The 19,531-nt window shown below is 32.1% G+C and overlaps 1 protein-coding gene across 2 annotated transcripts in view; it reads left to right on the forward strand.

Annotated features, from left to right (window-relative positions):
* The first annotated feature begins 794 nt into the window (after positions 1-794).
* The window catches only part of LOC107444900 (ecdysone-induced protein 78C), an 85,657-nt gene continuing 66,920 nt past the window's right edge, over positions 795-19,531 (forward strand). The window contains exons 1-2 of one of the 2 annotated variants that reach the window (XM_087166466.1): positions 795-1,204; positions 1,284-2,041. In XM_087166466.1, the coding sequence (XP_087022592.1) occupies positions 1,708-2,041 (334 nt within the window). In that variant the 5' untranslated portion in view covers positions 795-1,204; positions 1,284-1,707. Of the gene's footprint in view, positions 2,042-19,531 lie in introns of both variants that reach the window. The other variant, XM_016059168.5, reaches the window with a different exon arrangement.

Consider the following 19,531-nt stretch of genomic DNA (forward strand, 5'->3'; position numbering starts at 1 on the left):
TTAAAATATCGTCTGCATTAATTAATTAGCATATTTGCAGTCAGCCCCTCAAACCATTAAGATTGAGTTCTAGAACGTGGAGATCCGATCATTAGTTCAAAAGTTATTCAGGGTGGTCCGTTTTTTTTTTTTTTTTTTTTTTTTTTTTTTTTTTTTTTTTTTGCACTCTACTTTATTTCTTGGAAGATATAAAAAAGCATTGATCACTTAATTCACAAATATTTCATAATTTCGAAGCATTTCTTAAATCATTGTCGAGAAAAGCATAGAGTTTAAAAGTTAAAAGAACAAATTCGTAAAAAGTGCTTAGAATAAAAAAAATTAAAAAAAACTATTTCGTTTAAACATGAATAATTAAAACTTCTTTATCCCCCCATTTAACCAAACCAATTTTTTATTTAAAATAATTTTGAACATAGGTGAAAATTAAGTTCTCCAGTTAAACTTGTCCTCTAAAAGTAGCGAAGTACTGACTACATTTCGAAAGTATAGTTCGTAGTCGCCACATTTTTTTTTTAAAAAAAAGTAGTTGGAGTGAACTAAATGTAAATTTTCCGACCACTGATTATATCGATGTCCACTTAAGTTCGTTAAGGAGTGAATTGGCACTCTTTCTAACAATCAACAAAAGATTTTCAACCATTCCTCCTGTTCCTGCCCTCGGGAAAAGGTATCAGCCATCCTGGAGCTACATTCCCTAGGGCTCCTCCTCTCAACTTCCCTTCCTGTCCAACCAGCTCTCACCTTCCTTCCCTCTCTTCTTCTTTTTTTTTGATCTTTCTTTTTTCTTTCGGAAGAAGAAGGGCTTCCCCCAGAATGAGCCTCGCATCTTAGTTCAACGACCGGCTATTCGAATAGTAAACACTCATCTTCTTTTCTCTACACATCGTTTGGTGTTTTCTATTTTAACTGTATCAAGAATCGAAGGTGTTCATTCCATTCTGAAGTGCCGTGTATTTCAGAAATTCGGTGTTTTTTTACCTATTAATTTATTCTTTTTACTTATGAATTTCGTCCACGCAGGGTGGCTGCAAGTGTGTGATAAGTGTCTACTAAAACTCACCGGAAAACTATTTTTGGTGCAGTGTTCGCGTATCGCAAATTCTGGGATTTATTGAGTGGATAAAGTGTGATGAACAGAAACATTTTCGAAAGACGGGATCAATATTTTGTGCTACGTTAAAAGTGTGATGTATTAAGACACGTTTAATTTTGAAAGACGTGATCAATATTTTGTGCTACCTTAAAAGTGTGATGTATTTAGACGTGTTCAACTTTGAAAGACGTGTTCAATATTTAGTACAACGTAAAAGTGTGATGCATTAAGACATGTTTAATTTCGAAAGACGTGTTCAATATTTTGTGCTACGTTAAAAGTGTGATTTTAGTAGATGAAAATACGTTTTAGAAAGACTACATAATTTGAAAAAGATGTCTTCAAACATTTTACGTGGATTACGCTTCGATGCTGTGAAAAAAGATTTCAGGAGGAATATTCTCATAGAGCTTATAATCGGGATACATTTTTCAAAAACTAATTACCTGGAATAAAATAAACTTCATCTACCTGAAGCATGAAGCAGAAACTCGCATGAATTGAAATTGTTTAAAATTTTAATTGCATCACATAAAATTGTTTATTGTATTCCATCCGAAACTACATCAATTCTCAAACTTTTATTTTCAACTTGAACTCGCATTATCATTATGGAGGTCTATTCAGGTTTGGATACGAGATCAACAAGTGAGGGGGGTCCAAGTGGTGGACTGTGGCCGTCCAGTGACCTCGTGGCCTTAGTGGATAACGCCCTTCGCATGGATGAGGATTATTCGCAAGTCGATATATTTGATTCTTACCACAAAGAGGGCTACGAAGATGCTCAGGGCCCCTATGAGGACACTAGCAGAAGCTTTGATGAAGTGCCTTACAGCCTCCATCCATACAACCCTCAGGAGAGCAGAGAATCTCCCACCCCCTCCACTTTCAGCGTTTTGGAGGAAAGACTTTCTGAACGCAAACTCAGGCGAAAATCTTCATTCAGTGAGTTTTTTTTTCTTCATTATAATTAATTTAATTAAACTGTAAACTGATTAGACTGAAGTATATTTACCACTCCATACAGTATATACATTTCTTCTCAATAGAGATATTTTCACACCTAGCCGCAAAAAAAGAAAGTTACTAAACACTGATATAGAGCAAAATTAGTAAACTTGCTGCCGGCCAGTTGCAGCATTTTTAACAGTGGCCACTTTTCGAAACATGCGACCATTTTTTTTTTTAAATGGAAAATTTTAAATAGTTAAAAAGAGCGGAGGTGACTGAGGGGATAGAGCGTTCGTCTCAAATTGATGCGAACCGAGTTTGAATCCCAGCCATGGCTGTCGATACGAACTCCGCGACCACCTCGCACCGACCACAGTGCTGACATAAAATATAGTTAGCCGTAAAATATTATAGTAAAATATCCGATTGAATTTCTTTAGGTGGAACCCTGCCTTTTAAAATACGTTCAATATCAGTTGTAAATACGCTAACAAAAAAAAAGAAAAGAAGAAGAAATACTAATTAATTCAGAAACATTTTACCCAGTTATCCGGTTATCCAGTTATCCAGTACATTTTATCCAGTATGCGTAAAAAACTGCAATTTTGACGAAAACTTCTATTTTCGTTATTATTATCCATTTTTGAACTTTAGTTCATTAGTTTACTGCAGTGATCGGAAATAACGCACTACAGGTAGTGAAACTACTGCAGTCACTACTTATTTCCGTAGTTTGTAGTGTAGTGAGCACCATTTTTAAAAAAGCAGTGTAGTGAGTAGTGCAACACCAAAAAGAAAAAAAAACAGTAGTTTGTAGTGATTACTAAAAACTACATTTATCGATAATTTAGTAACGGAACAGGGCTCTTAACACAACTTATTTTTCAAATTTAATGGGTTACAAATCTTCGCACGTATAACAAATATTTAAACTAGTCATTACGAAAAATTGATAATTACTAGGAGGCTTCGCCCCCAGCTCGCTGGCGCTCGCCAACCCTATCAATCCTATCGCCGAAGCCTATCAATTAAAACGTATTAGCGTTTTATATAATATAGATTAGCCATATGATGCTCACTACGTGCTCTTGCGCGCCGAATCCCATCAATTAAAAATGAAAACTGTTGCCAACGCGAGAAAAGAAATATGATCGGTTTTATTGATACATACATACGTATTAGCGTTTTATATAATGCTAGGAGGCTCCGCCCCCTGCTCGCTAACGCTCGCCAATCCCCGAGAATTGCTACGCAATCCTATGTGGTTCACGCCGTGAACCATGGCTCGCTGCGCTCGCTCGCCAATGAACACAATGTTCTAGCACAAAGACATAATATATTATCATCAAAGACATAGTATTTTATCATCAAAGACACAGTATTGTACTTATGTAGATGAACTCTACCAATGTTCTTATTGGCTTTTAAAAAAGTATATTAGCTATTTAGATTGTACATGGTGAAAAAATCAAAACATTAGCTAAATAAGAAACATATCAGCAAAATAAATTATCAAATATTGCTGCTTCACTAATATTCTGCATTTTAAAGCGTGAAAATTCAATGCATAAATAAACGCGAAATATAAAAAAAATTCAATGCATTCAATACAAACACTTAAACGTTTCTTAGACGTTTAGGTAGCTCCCAGTAGAAAAATATCAATTCAACAGCGGCCTTTTAAAGCATTCTCACTTCAATTAATTAATTAATTCCTAATTGAGTTTAAATTAAATAGTGTCATGTTTTTAGTGCATGAATCTGAATTGAACAACCTGATAATGCTCACTCTGGTTATTGTTATCGGGTTGCTCACTACGTGCTCTTGCGCGCCGAATCCAATCAATTAAAAATGAAAACTGTTGCCAGCGCGAGAAAAGAAATATCATCGGTTTTATTGATACATACATACATACGTACGTACGTATTAGCGTTTTATATAATATAGATAGATTACTTTGTTCACACTTTCACGTGTGGATGCACATTCGTGAAACATTGATGTTATTTCAAAGGGGGGGGGACATATTTTTCATGCTTTTTTAGAGGAAATAAAAGAGCATTTAAAAAATTTCAAGTATTTAATAATTTAGCATTTCTTAAATTAATTAATTCGCTGTCGAGAAAGCCATAAAAAAGAAATGTTTTAGAATAACAAACTGGCTCATTTAAACATGAATAAATATTTTTTGTTAATTATTCCCTTATATTTAGCGCTAAGTTCGTGTCCTTAAAGTAGTGAAAAAGTTACTAAATTCCAAAGTAGTTTGTAGTCACTACATTTGTAACAGCGTAGCTGTAGTTGTAGAAAACTACAAAAATAATGTAGTTTTTCCGACCGCTGGCTTTCTTTAACCCTTTGAATGCTTGATTCCTGATTTTTAGAAATAAAGTTTATTTTCGTATGCTGAAAGACGAAATCGGCAGTAAACTCACGAAAACCAAAAAAAAAAATGTTTTTAATACTTACTTAACCTTTTTTCATTTGAATAAATTATATTTTCAAGACAAATGAGAAATTCCTTTTCGAATTATGAATTTTCTTTGTTCTTGGAATTTTCTTACTTTTCTGAATTTTTTTTTTTTTTTTTTTTTTTTTGCATTTTCTGAAGAACGTTGATATTAAGAAAATTTCTTTACGCTAACACACATTACCAAAAAAGATTTCTAATACAATTCTTTGAAATTTTGTAGCTATATTTTGAATTAAAATCTAAGGTCTATGCAGGATTTTGTTATTTTTATCAAACTTTAAATAATAGTGTTTAGATTTTTTTCTTTAAAAATGCAAATATATTTATTTCTATTTCATTGCCTTTTTGTAATTTTTTTAAGATCTTAGTTCTAGACCTGGTCTTAGAACTAGAAAAAAAATATTTCGAAATTTATTCATTGTAATTTGTTTTAGAGCTTTTAGCGTGACATGGAAAATTTGTAGTTTTTTTACTCAAATTTATCTTTTGTTTTGAAAAAAATTTTAATTTAAATTTATAATTTTAGGACAGAATATAAAATTAAAGTTTTATTTTAGCCATTTAAAAATGTGAAAAAATTCTTTCATTATTTCATTTAATGAGTCTTAAAATTATGTTTTATATTAAGCAGTTGAGTTCTCAAGTCTACGGTGGCTTTTCTGTCAATGTTAAGTCAAATAGTTTTTGCGTTATAAGTTGAAATTGAATAAAAGAAGCTGAATTATGGTTTATGAAAAAGAACTGTTACAAATTGTGAGAATGATTATCAGAAAAAAATAGTTCTTTGCTCTCAAATTTGGTTATTTTATTTTGAATTTCCAAATTCGATAAGAAAAACTGATGCAATGATTTATATCCTTTTACTAATTTATTCAATATAGTGTTACAGAAGAACATTTTTTTTTATTTGTTAATTTTTATTGCAATCTTATATAAATAATTTCATAAAAATAACTTTGATATTAAATATAAAACGGATTATCGGTTGGATACAAACGTATTACAGGTTTCAGGAATCCTTACTGGTTAAAAGAAGAAAAAAAATTCTAACTCACGGAAGCGTTTTGATTTTTCCACTGAACCCTAGTGTTCTGCGGAACATATTTCGGGAACCATTGCTCTAGCTAGTCGGAAAAGTGACTAATAAGTGTAACGTATGAGTTGAAAACGTGATTTTCTGTACAACTTAGAGCGCTCGTTTTCCAATCAGGTAAACCGGGATCGAATCACAGCGATGGATGATTGATACGAATTTCGCACCGTCCACAGTGCTAACGTAAAAATATCCTCAGTGGTAGACGAATCATGGGTTAGAGTCCCTTTGCCATCAGACTAACTGTGGGAAATATTAATGGTTTTTCTCTCCGTGTAACGCAAATGCGGGTTAGTCGAAGGCAAGTTGCATTGAACCATTGAAGGAGAATTTCTCCCAATACTAGATACAGGAGTTCCCTTGTCTTCTGAATTGGGTTCAAAATTACAAGGCTACGGAGTTGAACATTAAGTAACCCAAAGAAAGTCGTAAATCCAAAAACTCGGGACCTCTGTTCAACTACTGTTATAAAATGAAGACTCATTAAGACAAAATTTTGAAAATCGGTAAAGTAATCTCGAATGCTTGAAACTTTACACGGATATATTGATTTATTTAAAAAAAATTAACTAATATAATATGAATTTTATAATGCCCATAGACGTGACATCTCTCTACACACATAACAAAATAAGTGTTTTGTTGTTAATGGACATTAATTCATGTCCTTTAACCGACAAAAGTTTCAAAGTAATGTGAATGGTTGTTTGAGAAGAAATTCATTATGAATTGTAAAAATGATGTACTTGGACATTTTTGTTTTCATTCATAAACATGACTCTGGGTTCAGTCATTAAATCAGAACTTACGTGCATATTGAAACATTAATTTTTTTCAGAGATGTACCGGGTCCTATAATCTAGCTGGGTCCATGCACGCAGGAAAAATTGAATATTTTACCCGGCTGGTTCCGGGTACCCGACGAAATATTTATTTGTTACTCTTCCGATCACCTGACTGGATATTATATATAACATTTATGCAAAATAATATAAGAATTGTATAACTTTCTACCTCTCACATATTTTATTAGATATCCCCTTAAGGAAATTTATTGCTCGCCTCTAAAGGTAAAAACACATTTGAATTTTTAGATTTGCTTTAAATTATTATTATTTTTTTTTAAATTTATTAAAAAAATTAGGGTGGCTGTTTGAATGTAGAATGATCGCTTAGAAAGTGGCGACAACTGCAATAACATAGACATTATAATAACAAACTAATTTTATTCAGTCAAAATTCTTGATGGTCCCCTCAAAACATTTTGATGGTTTATGTTGGCTTCAGTGAGATGGATGATGGTCGAACATCATTTGATGGTCACCATCATCCAACATTTTCCATTATGCGTTCATTGTTTTTGATATGCCAACAAATTTCCAACATTCCATGATGGAGAATGCTACTGTAATACTATGATGGTTAACCATCAAGAGAAGTTTGATTCTCATGGTTCAACCATCTGTGATGGTTCATGATGGTTCCAACTATGCATTTTGGGGATTCCTTTTGGTTCTCAGGAATATACAATATAATATATTTGGGTTTTTTTTATGTTGAACCATCATAAATCAGTCTGAATTCCTACATTGGAGTGATGGTGGTTCATGATCGTTCACACATTTGGTTTCTATAAAGCTCTGATGGTAATTTCTGATATTTCAACATAAAACCATCAAAACAAGTTGCTATACTTAAGTTGGACCATCATAAATCAGTCCGAATTTCAACATTGGGATGATGGTGACTTATGTTGGTTACCATCAAAAATATAATGGCTCATGATGGAATTATTGATGACTACCATCGAGATTATGTTGGTCCATTAATGGAAAACAATCAAAAATTTTCAATCATCAATTCAAAATCAACTTGATTAGTACAATCTCTTAAAGTTTTCGATACTCGTGAGAAATTTTATCTTAATACCAATGTTGAACAGAAGATTCTTTACTAGCAGTTTTGCTCCCGTAATATTACGATTTTATCAGCGTAAACAAGTAATTTTGAACCTCCTAAAAATTAAGTAACTCTTGCAACAAACAGGGGCCTCTTTCAAACTTTTAACGTTAAACTGTTATCGCTCAACGAATACCTCTCATGAGTTAACCGGATGGTAAAAGAACTTTAATCAAACTGATTGGAAAGTGTATTTGTTTAGTTAACTAAAAAGTAACACTCTTTTTAGTAACGAGAAAATAGTTTAAATATTCTCTCGATGGTCAATTTTATTCATACACTCTCTTTTCAGTATAAACGAAACGTAAATCACCTTATTTTGAAAAAAAATTAATAAAACTGTCCCAAATTTATTTTTTATTGAGTTATGTGTAAAAAAAAAAATTTTTTTCAAAATAAAAACTTACTTTAAAAAATTTATTTAACAGTTTTTGTTAACAGTGTTTTTTGTTAATCATGCGCTTCTATTTACTAGGAAATTATGATGTCTAAATTAGTAATTGCATTTTATTTTATAATCCGTTGTTTGACTTCTCGGGATCCTGAAGTGTCAAAAGTTATTGTTTTTTTTTAATGAGTTATGATTTTTGTAACCCATAATTATATTTATACTAGCTGACCCGGCAAACGATGTTTTGCCATATGAATTATTTCTAGAGTATGAAAATATATCTTATTTATTGTGAATGTGTGCGTATGTGGCGAAGAGGCATGGAGCGCTGTGAACGATGACGGAATGTGAAAGTAACAACACACCAAATAATATATTTTTTTAATTTATTGCAACTTTTTCTTATAAATTATATATACAACGAATTCTGAAAATATTAGTCAACAATATTAATCTCTTAGTGCAATGGAGTGTACAATCTTTTTTGTCATTCCATCTTTAGCTAACACAAATAAACTGGATGGTTTGCCCACTCGAGAGTATGCCACGTATCTGTGCGAAAAACATGGTGTGTTCAAGTCTAAGACGCAAACAGACATTGTTTGGCCTTATCATTGCGAATGCCAATCTAATGGGGAACTGAATGCGTTTAAATTGAATTGGCACATCTGTGGGGGCATAATAGGCATAATAGGGATTCGTGGAAGTAATATACTTTCATCCCGGAATTTGTCATTTAAAATAATGACTTCGATGACGTTGTTCATTAATTTTTTAATGACTAATCGCATGCCGTTGCACAGCCAAGGTGGGTTCAAATTACGAAGCAAAATAACCGGAGATCCAACTTTAAGTACTAAATTATGCGGTGATATGCCAGGTAAATCCAATCAGTTTAAAAACTCTGTTGGAAAATTTGCAGCTTCAATGGGATCGCAAACTGCATTAACGGATTTGCATGTCACCAAGTTAACTGGCAATAACTGTTGCATCTACAGATTCAATTCGTTGACGTCCACATTTTTCGCTGCTAAAATCACCCTTTCTGCCAGCCACTCATGATGAATGCATTGCGTGTGTACATCGGGAAATATTAGGCTAATGAGAGCATCTTGTGAATCAATGATTGTGCAGAAATCGTCCGGTAATTTAAGCATCCAGTCTCATCCTTAGTAACCTTTCCATCACCAATATCTAACAATTGTTTTGAGAATGTTTCAGCAGATGGATCTTGAAGCATTTGGAAGCGCACATTTACTTTTAGTGGAACTTTTTCAACAATACGCCAAAGAGGAGATGATCTCAAGAAATCATTGATCTCATCAGCGTACATTAAACGCGGAATGACGAAGTGTTTGTCTGAAATCACCTGAAAGGAGTAACAGAGTGCCGCCAAATAATTTGTCATTATTTTTTTAAATCTTTCAATGTCCTGTTCAACGCCTCAAGCGATTTTTGTGTTCCATAGTGCAATAATCCCACATGATAATTTTACTGTGTTTTAACACTGTGGCCATAGAAGAAATATTTTTTATGTTGCACACTGCATCTGGGTTGTTTTGAATATTTAGTGGCAGCTTAAATACTGAATGAGCTGTTCTGCCTCCGTCTAATAAAATTGCCGCAATGCCAGATGATGCAACGGCCAACGCGATGCCATTATTTGATCGTATTTCACCGAGAATTAGCGAAGTAATTAATGTTTTGCCAGTTCCACCTGGTGCATCAGGAAAAAAATCCACATTGTCCTGCTGAAACTGCGAGCATAATGCTGTCATAAATGCTCCTTTGTTTCTCATTCATTAGTGGAACATTGCGAGTAAAGGTCTGGTTTCTTAGGACAAGCGCCTTATCTGGGCGTCAGCGGGACGTCAACGTCACGCTGACGCCAACAAAATACTGGTTTGTTAGCTCAAGGCCTGGTTTCTTAGAACTAACGCCTTATCTGGGCGTCAGCGGAAAGTTGACGTAGATCTGACGCCAAAAAAATACTTTTTTGTTAGCTCAGCGTGAGCAGTCGGTCCAACGCAGACATTATCTCTCATTGCGCATGCGTTAATAACGTAAACAAATATTTATTTTGAATTTGTATTGATTTCGTTATTGTCGACCAGTGTTTTAGAGAACAAATAATGACTTTGTTCAAGAAAAAACACATTATAGCTGAGCTAAATGAAGAGTGCTATGTTTAATGAAGAAGCTATGTTTAATGTCAAAATCAAAATCTTGGCTGATTTCAATGTGCTGTTGGATGTTGTCCGCCATTGCTTCTGTGGTTAACGTCACGCTGTAATCCAACTGCAGTTGAGTTGGACGGCAATTGAAGTTCAAGATAAGCGTTCGATGACGTATACTATCAAACTCACAAATAAACCAATCAGAGGTTAGCGCTGATTTCCAGCTGACGCCGACGTTTAGGACGACAGGCTAAGAAACCAGGCCTTAACAATCACTGCCATTTTTATCGTATTGTATTGAAGTTCACGATTCATGTCAGTGTTTAATAAATCAGATGCACTTCGATTTGGCGAAAGCATACCGAAATGACTGAGTGGCAATTTGGCAATAATAATGCAAAGATCCTCAATAACAATCAGTGCTTCATTGTACATAGCATCGCTGAATACTATCGTTAGATCGTTGCAACGTGTGCGATATTGATACCGTATATCATCAGTCATCGAATCTTTGTGATATTCTCATAACGTTTCTATACGGGCCGGGAAACATGTAGCTAATACTATAGCAAATAGTAGACGATTTTGCTTTGCAGTACAGTTCAATGCTGCTTCAGCAAGCATACATTCCCACTGGTTGTCGTCTTCCAGCAAGCCGAGTGCAAAGCATGCATCTTCATACGTTGGATTCTGATTTCCATCGACTTTACATATATCTTGAAATGACAATGAGCCGGTGTAATTAACCAACAACAGTCGAAAATAAAAGCACTGTCTGCCTTGGATTGACTGTAAATATTCTCCCCAAGGCGTTTGATTTGAATAAACCGGGACATGCAGCAACCGGTGTGCCTTGCTTGTGGGGTGTCCATTTTTTTGAACCCATGTGAAATAGGGTGGTACTTCTGAGTAGAGTAATGTCCGTGCAAAGGCACCAAGAGCATCCGCACCGATTGCACAATTCAAAAAAATTCTGTGAGTGTAGTTTTTGGTGGATTTATAGCTCGGTCAATCGCTGTCTCGTTCGTGAAATATACGCTCTGACCGTTTTCAAGATGGACCGCTAAATGACTAACGGTTGGATCCCGTTCATAAATTGGGAATCCAAAGATACGCCAAACAGCTTCATTGGAGCTGATGTACCGGCCTATTTGGTACAGCGTTATTTCGTCGTTGTTATTCACTGGAAGAGCAGTCACATTGGTATTTTCAACTCGGAGTACTGCTATATCATTGCCTTTATTCACATACTTGCAAATATATTTGATGCTCTTCATTTAAGGGCATGCATAAGTATTAGAGTTTAATATGACTTGTTACAACGTGCGTGAATATTATTTTTGATTTATTATGCTTCTATCTCTAGTTTGGATCCGAATATGATTAAATAAAGATATATTTAAAATATACGTTAAATCTGTCCAAAAAATGAAAAAAAATTAGATACAAACCATTCTCGAATCCTTCTGAAGGTACACAGAAAATTTCATTTAAATCAGTCCAGCCGTTTAGGAGGAGTTCAGTGACATACACACGAACAGACGAAATATATATATAAAGATGGTATGAAGGATACATAATTTATTTATTATTTCTATAATTTAAGAAATTATTAAAATAAATTGACAGTGGAAAAAAAATTCTAAAAATGTTTGTATTTTTTCTAATAACAATGAAAAACATTATGGAAAAGAAAATTCATTTATAAAAATTTACGTCATTATTTTTCCATCAAACTTTTCAATTCAACGTTTTCTTTTCGACTAACATCTCATTATAAATTTTCCAGATTCTCAGTATTTACTGTTCTTTATCGTCTTCATTTCAACGAAGACCATAATTCAGCTTCAGTTCCATTCACAAAGTAATTTTTTTTTTCATAAATATTACTTTTTGAACAAATATTATTTATTTATTTATTTATTTTTATTAATTTATTTATAGGTAATGCATTATATGCATAGATTTATAATTATATTATTATATTTACCACCATCGAAGAAATTTTTTTATTATTGCCAAATAATAATAATAATCTGCCTCTTTTTTTAGAAAGTATGCCCTTTTCAAATCACAAGAAAAAAAACTTTCTTTTATGCCTTTTTCTAACAATACTAACACGATTTAAACCTGTATTCACATGATTTAAAATCACACATTGCGATTCCCATTTACGCGATTTGAGATAGCACATCGCGTTTGGTATTTCAAGATTTAATAACAAATATCGCATATGGCAGCAACGCATTTTCGTATCCTCAATGTAATTTTGTATTATGAATTTTGTATTTTTAATTATTCGTATTCACGTGATATTAAAATGAAACAATGAGACTTGCTTTCACGCGATAATAAAATTAAACATGGAAATTCGCATTAACGCGAATTTAAATTTAAATTTCGAAACTTGTATTCACGTGATTTAAAAATCACACATTGAGATTCATATTCACACAATTTTAAATAAATGAAATATGGCTTCAATATTTTTTGTTAAAAGGTATTTCCTGCATACTCTTTTTTTTTTCTTATTTAAATTTCAGGTATTTTTTCAATTATCTAAAAAGTGTTTTTTCACATAACATTTTTGGGTTTCTAATTTCAGCTTTTTTGATAAAGCTAGTAGTCAATCAATGTCCACAGAAAGTTTTTTTAATTAAGATTTTGTATTCGTGGAAAGTTTTTTAATTTCATCTAACTCTGCTAACTGGTATTAGGTATATTTTCACGCATTTAAGAATTTAACGGATTGTTTTTCATAAAAACGGCCCTATTTAAGTAAATAATTCTTCATACTGCTTAACGTTTTAGACTAAACGCATCTAAAATGAGTCATACAATTTCTGATAGTTTGATGCACGTCATCTCTTAAAATGGAAAAAAAAAAATTTCACCTTTCACCAATTCAATCGCAAATTCTGTTTCACCTACATTATTATAAATGCTTATATAACTAATACATTATAAATGTTTTAATATATTAAAAAAATGCCGTTAGGTAATCCTAGAGAAAGTCACGAAATTTCAGAATGCCGCATTGCTTTCAAAATATCAAAATGCAAACAAGTTATTTCAATCCTAATCAATCGTGTCATAATTTGTCTGATATTTCAGGAATTCTCATGGTTTACCTTAATTCACTTTTCTCTAAATTACTTATGTAAGTCCTCTTATGTCTTTTATTTTATTTTATAACCGTCGTTGAACAGCCGGTCCAATTTTTTGGGTTGACGACTACTAATGTTAAACTCCGTAGCCTTGTTATTTTGAACCCAATCCAGAAGACAAGGGAACTTTTGGATCATGTATTGGGAGAAATTTTCCTTCGGGGAGGACTTTTTTGATGAAACTAACCCGCATTTGCGTTACATGGCAAAGAAAATCACAAAAACCTCCCATGATTAGCCTCACGGCAAGGGGACTCTAACCCAAGACTGAGGATATTTTTTATCGTAACACTGTGGTAGGTGCAAGTCGGATGCGGAATGCGTATCGACCAGCTATCGCTGAGATTCGAACCTCGTTCACCTCATCGAAAAACGCTTTTTCTCCTGAGCGAGCTCGAAATAGAATGGAAAGAAAAGTTACTTGCATATGCAATTGACACGTTTCAACAACCAATCAGGATCGAGATACCCACACTACGTCACTTGCAAGTAACCCATTCGAACCACTCAAGGGACGAGAATTTGAAGTTTTAAATCGGTTATGGTTTTTTGAAATTTGTAATTGTATTTACATCAAACCAAAAAAAACAGTTATTTCTTTGATAGTTTGGTTATTTTTATGATGCTATTTAGGCAAAATGCCATTAAAAAAAAGAAAATTTTAAATTGTAAGGTATTTTTTGCATCATTTTAAAGAATATAATTTTACATGGCAAAATACAAAATTTGAGCATAATCGGTCGAATAGTTTTTGAGAAATCGAATTGTAAATATCTGACTTTTTTTTAAATTTCTCAAGAATTATTCTACCGATTTTGCTCAAATTTTGTATTTTGCCATGTAAGAAATTATATTTTTTTAAGATGTCGAAAAAATTGAATAGCTTACAATTCAAAAAATTTTCAATCATTATTAAATAAAATAATAATAAATATTTACTAAAAATTATTTTTTGCATGGAATTACCTTTGGACAAATTAACTTTATAATTGCGTGCAAAGATTTTTTAATTAGCTTGAAAAGTTTTCGATATATGGTAAAATACGCAAGAAGTGAAATTAACATTGAGAGATCCAAACTTCGGACTGCTCTCCTGTACAAGCTACAGGCACTATATTAACCAGATTGCACCTATATGCTGGGAGTCGGAAATACGAATCCATCGAAAACAAAGGTATGTTTGTTCAGAGAAGGTAAGTTTTTGTGTCTGATTTCGTAACATAAAATAGCGTCTTCACTTATTAATTAGCATATTTGAGGTCACTCCTTTGAACCATTAAGTACTAGAACGTGAAGATTTAATCATTAGATCAAAAGTTATTCATGTTGGACCGTTCTTTATTTTGCACAAATTTAATTGTAGGATTGAAAACATTCTGAAATATATGTGGAGAAAATATTGTATTTTTAGGGCATGAAATAATATTTAAAAAATGATTAATGAGCGATAACTGCATTAAGTATTTATTCCTTTTTATCAATATTTTTTTTCAGTGATTAGTGTTATTTATAATCGCGTGTTTACTTCTCTTAATTTTTGTAACGAGCATTTCATAAAACTCATTTTTATTATCTGTATGTATTTTGATTTGTATAAATCTCTTTAAGAAATGCGAGGGAGGGGGATAAAAAACGCTAATTCTCTTGTGTTGTTCTTGACATTCTGAATCGGGCGATGAAAATCAAGGTCATTGCCCCCTTTCTGAAGAAAGTGAAAGTAGGTGAAAGTTGAGCTTTCTTATGACGCCACAAAAGAAAGCGGTTTCATAACGCTTTATTTTGGTCGGTCATTCACCTCTAGACTGTTCCAGTCACGTGACGCAAAGTTTTATCATCACTCTGTTTCATTATTGCGTTCATAATCATTTTTTTCCGATTTCACAGCTTTAAAAAATTAATCCATATTAATTTCAAAAGAGTCAGATGTTTAAAATTTTGTTTCTCTCAGGAACCATTCGACCGATTTCGCTCAAATTTCGTATTTTTTCATGTAAAATTGCATTCTTTAAAATGATGCGAAAAATTTTATACCTTACTTTTCGAAATTTTTTCGACCATTATGATTAAAAAATGACAACTATTTACAATTTTTATTTTGCATGGAATTAATTACCTTTGGATAAACGAATTTTACATTTGTGGGTAACATTATTTCAATTCGCTTAAAAAGTTCTCGAAATATCACGAAAAACGCAAAAATTAGCATTAAGGAGTCCAAACTTTGGATAGCTCTCCTGACCGCACTATGGCCACCATATTTACCAGATTGCGGCTACCCACTCTATTTTGGGGGTCAGAAATTCGAATCCGTCGAAAAAACGGTATGTTTATGTAGAGCAAATACGTTTTTGTATTTGATTTCATAACTTAAAATATCGTCTGCACTAATTAATTAGCATATTAGAGGCCACTCTCACCAACTATTAAGATTGAGTCCTAGAACGTAAAGATCCGATTATTTGATCAAAAGGTATTCAAAGTGAACTTTTTTTGTGTACAGTCCGTTATTATACTATGACACATCTAAATTACAGAAATCGTTCTTTCTTTCCAGTATATCGAGTAGAAAATTGCACCAAAAATACTGAAAACAGAAAATAGTATCCTCTTTTTCTAAATTGCAGTCGCCTTCAAAATTTAAATATTTTGTTTAAAGTTACAAAGTTTTGTCTTTAAATCGGTTTTTCTTAATTCGAATTTTTTTTACCTTGCTCACACGATCAATCGACTTTTCATAAACCATAAAAAAAATTTTTTTAAAAAACTTGGTTAAGAAGGTTAAGACTTGTTGGTAGTAAAGCATGTTGCTTTATTTATTTTCGCATTAGCAATTAAAGTTTGGTCTATATTTTAGTTTGCTCCAAATAAAAATATATAATTTTTAAAAAAATTAATTTAAAGAAAAAATTTCCAAAGTTTTTTTCTTTTATTTGCATTTTAATATTTTAAACTAAAATGGTTTTAAAAGTACATGGTGCATGTTCAACAGCGCATTAAAAAATTTTTCGAGTCATTAAAATGGTTTGTATGACTTTTATCGTACGTCATAACATTTCATTTCCTTTTAAATTCTATCTCAAAATTAAATTTTTTAAAAAAAACTATCGTTTCACAAAAGATTCATATTCAGGCAAACTAAGAGGATCACTTCAAAAAGAGAAAATAATTCAAGTCTTCTAAAAGATATTTTAAAAAAATGAAAAGTTGATTTTACCAATTTTTGATTAAGTTACTAAGGGTCTAAGTTCGCTGACGTTTGCTTCGCAATAATTGCTGCTTCTAGGCATAAAACTGCTTAAATTAAAAATATATGTTTAAAATATATTAAACTAAAAATATATGTACTAAAAAGAATACTTGTGCCTCCACTTCGAATGTCCCAATATGTATCTTATGATACTATTAAGATCTATAAATGAACATATATCATTTCTTTAAGTAATCATTTTTTGAAATAACATTTAAAATTAAAAGCATAGTATCACAACTAATTTGGCGAGTTCACAACTGGAATTTAATATACCAAACGGACGGATGTATTTTAAATACAGTTTTTTCATTCTCCACATCGTAACTTAATTTCCCTTCGTGGAGGACTTTTTTGATGAAACTAACCCGCATTTGCGTTGCATAGAGAGGAAGACCACGAGAACTTCCCACGGTTAGCCTGGCGATAAAGGGACCTATGATCCGTCCACCACTGAGGATATTTTACGTCAGCACTGTGATCGGTGCGAGCCGGGTGCGTAATTCGTATCGACCAACCACCGCTGGGATTCGAACCCGGTTCACCTTATTGGAAGGCGAAAGCTCTATCCCCTGAGCCACCAGGACGCACCAAATGTATATTTTTATATTCCACATCGTTGTGTGTTCGCAATAAATGGTTTACAGTTCACTCACGTTAAATGATTTAGAATTTAACTTAAAGTTAAGTTCTAAATCATTTAACGAATCTCTTTAGCCGTCATTCATACAGTTTGCACCAAAAAATAATTGTAAAACGGTTAACAAGATCAGACACTTCATCTTAACTAATAACTTTCGAATCTTTATCTTAACTATTATCTTATCAATTAACTTCGAATAACTTTATCTTAAAATGCAACGTAGAATTACATTATTCTAATAATAATAATAAAAAATAGGTAATTATCCTGAACTCTTAATTTAGACATCAAAAACGTAATAATAACAGTACAGGTAATTTTAATCTTTAAATTAGGGAAACAAAAATATGTATAGGGAATGCATACAGAATTAAGTTTTTTTTAAAAAAAATCCTATCAACGTTGAAAATCGTTTTGCTAGTGCAACCTGGACTAACGGGTTTTAAAAAAAATTCCTAGTCAGTGATAACGTGTTTCGTTGAAGAAATCTCTCTTTTCAGAAATTCTTTGACTGAATGCTGAAATGCTGCTTAAGGCCAGTTCATTGATCCCCAAATAACAACAAACATTGTTCAAACATTGTTTGCCTTTTTTTAAAAAAATTTAAATGAAGATTTTACTTATTCTTTTTAAAAATTAATGCTTTTCGTACCTTATTATTGTGATAATTATAATCTCATAATATTTATTATATAGCTTGTACAGGACAGACAGACATGAATGTTTTGAATTGCTAATAAAAAAAATTTTAAAAAAACACGGGGAAAAAAAAGTTTGGAAATAAAAAAGTGGGAAAAATACTGGAAAAAAGCTCCTCATTAATCAGTGTTCTCCCTAAGCGTTTTTAGAAGGGTGGTCCACCCTGTCTGCCCTTGGATCCCTATAAATCCTCTCTCTTTGTCTTTTTTGTAAAAATCAGCCGCCCTTCCTTTAAAAATACTACCTTTTTATTCATAGTCCATTTTTTAAAACATTCACTGTTTAAATAGTTGTTACACACAGGTAAAATTATCTGTGTTTATAGGTTTAATTCTGATTTATTTTTACAAATATTTACTTTATTAGGATTATTCTCAACTCGTTAAATTTTTTATTGGTTTTAATTTTTAAAATTATTTTTAAAAATAAATAACTTTTTTAAAAAAAAGCTTTGAATATTCATTTTCTCAAAATCTTTAGTTTACTTTTTTTTATAAAAAAAATTATAACCAGAGATTATTTATTAGCATGCTTTTAATTATAGATTATTTATTAGCATGCCTTTATGAGAGAGAATAATTTTTTGAAATATACGCATAAAATAGTATAAGAGGGTAATTTAAAAATTGTTGAGGATAAAATTCAGTTATTCCATAACATAACACATTTTGCTAAATTCTTATGTTGTTGAATGAGTGCCCTTTCAAAACTAATCACTTTTATAAGATAATCACTTTTAGACGCTCTCAACTACGATGCTAACGTAAATCGATGTAACGTTTCTATTGAATTTTTAGCAGTTATTGATATTGATTTTCACGTGGTTTTTAAATATCCTGGAAAATTCGAATCGTGCATTTGAGTGTTTACTTTTTAAGGCAATGATTCAATCGAATATTTGGCATTTATTGCTATCGATTTTCCCATAGTTTTATAAATCCGATATTTTTTATGCGATATTATTTATTACAACAACTTAATCTCGAAACGAAACAAGCATTTGAGTAACCCCTTTACTGAGCAGTCCGATTCGCGTGATTCCGTCGTCGATATTTTTTTACGGCAACGAATTTCATGATTTTTAATTAATTTTTTTTTCCGTAATGATTATTTACAAAATGCCAGAATATCACCGTAATAATAGGACAAAACATTATTACATGTTCAATTTTAAAAAAAATTATAATAGGTTTTTTTTTTCTTTTGTAAACAGAGCGCTTTTGTTATTTTAAATTAGTAATACATATGTCAGTTATAGTTAAAAGTATCGGGCAGCTTTAGTGAATATCCGATATGATTGTTATATCTGATTTGATATTAATTTATTTGTTGGTATTATTATATTTGGAGTACCGTTTAAATGCATACTGGGCAGTGGCACTTGTGCTTAAACATTGATGCAGGGATATATATATATATTTTAAAAAAAAGGGATGAAAATATTAAAAAAGCAATTCATAATACTATCGGCTGCATGTTTCTGTACTGATTTTTTGTTTCTCTTAATTTAATTGTTTCACCTGTCTCTGACTAAATCCCGTAAACACCTGTTAAAAAAAATTTCTCTCGGAGTAAAAAAAAAATATTTTTTTTCCCCGTGGGGAGGGGGGAGGTTGTGTGTGTGAGGAGATGAC

The sequence above is a fragment of the Parasteatoda tepidariorum genome, chromosome 6 (genome assembly GCF_982258835.1).
Source record: "Parasteatoda tepidariorum strain Cologne lab strain chromosome 6, Ptep-v5.0, whole genome shotgun sequence".
Classification (NCBI taxonomy): domain Eukaryota; kingdom Metazoa; phylum Arthropoda; class Arachnida; order Araneae; family Theridiidae; genus Parasteatoda; species Parasteatoda tepidariorum.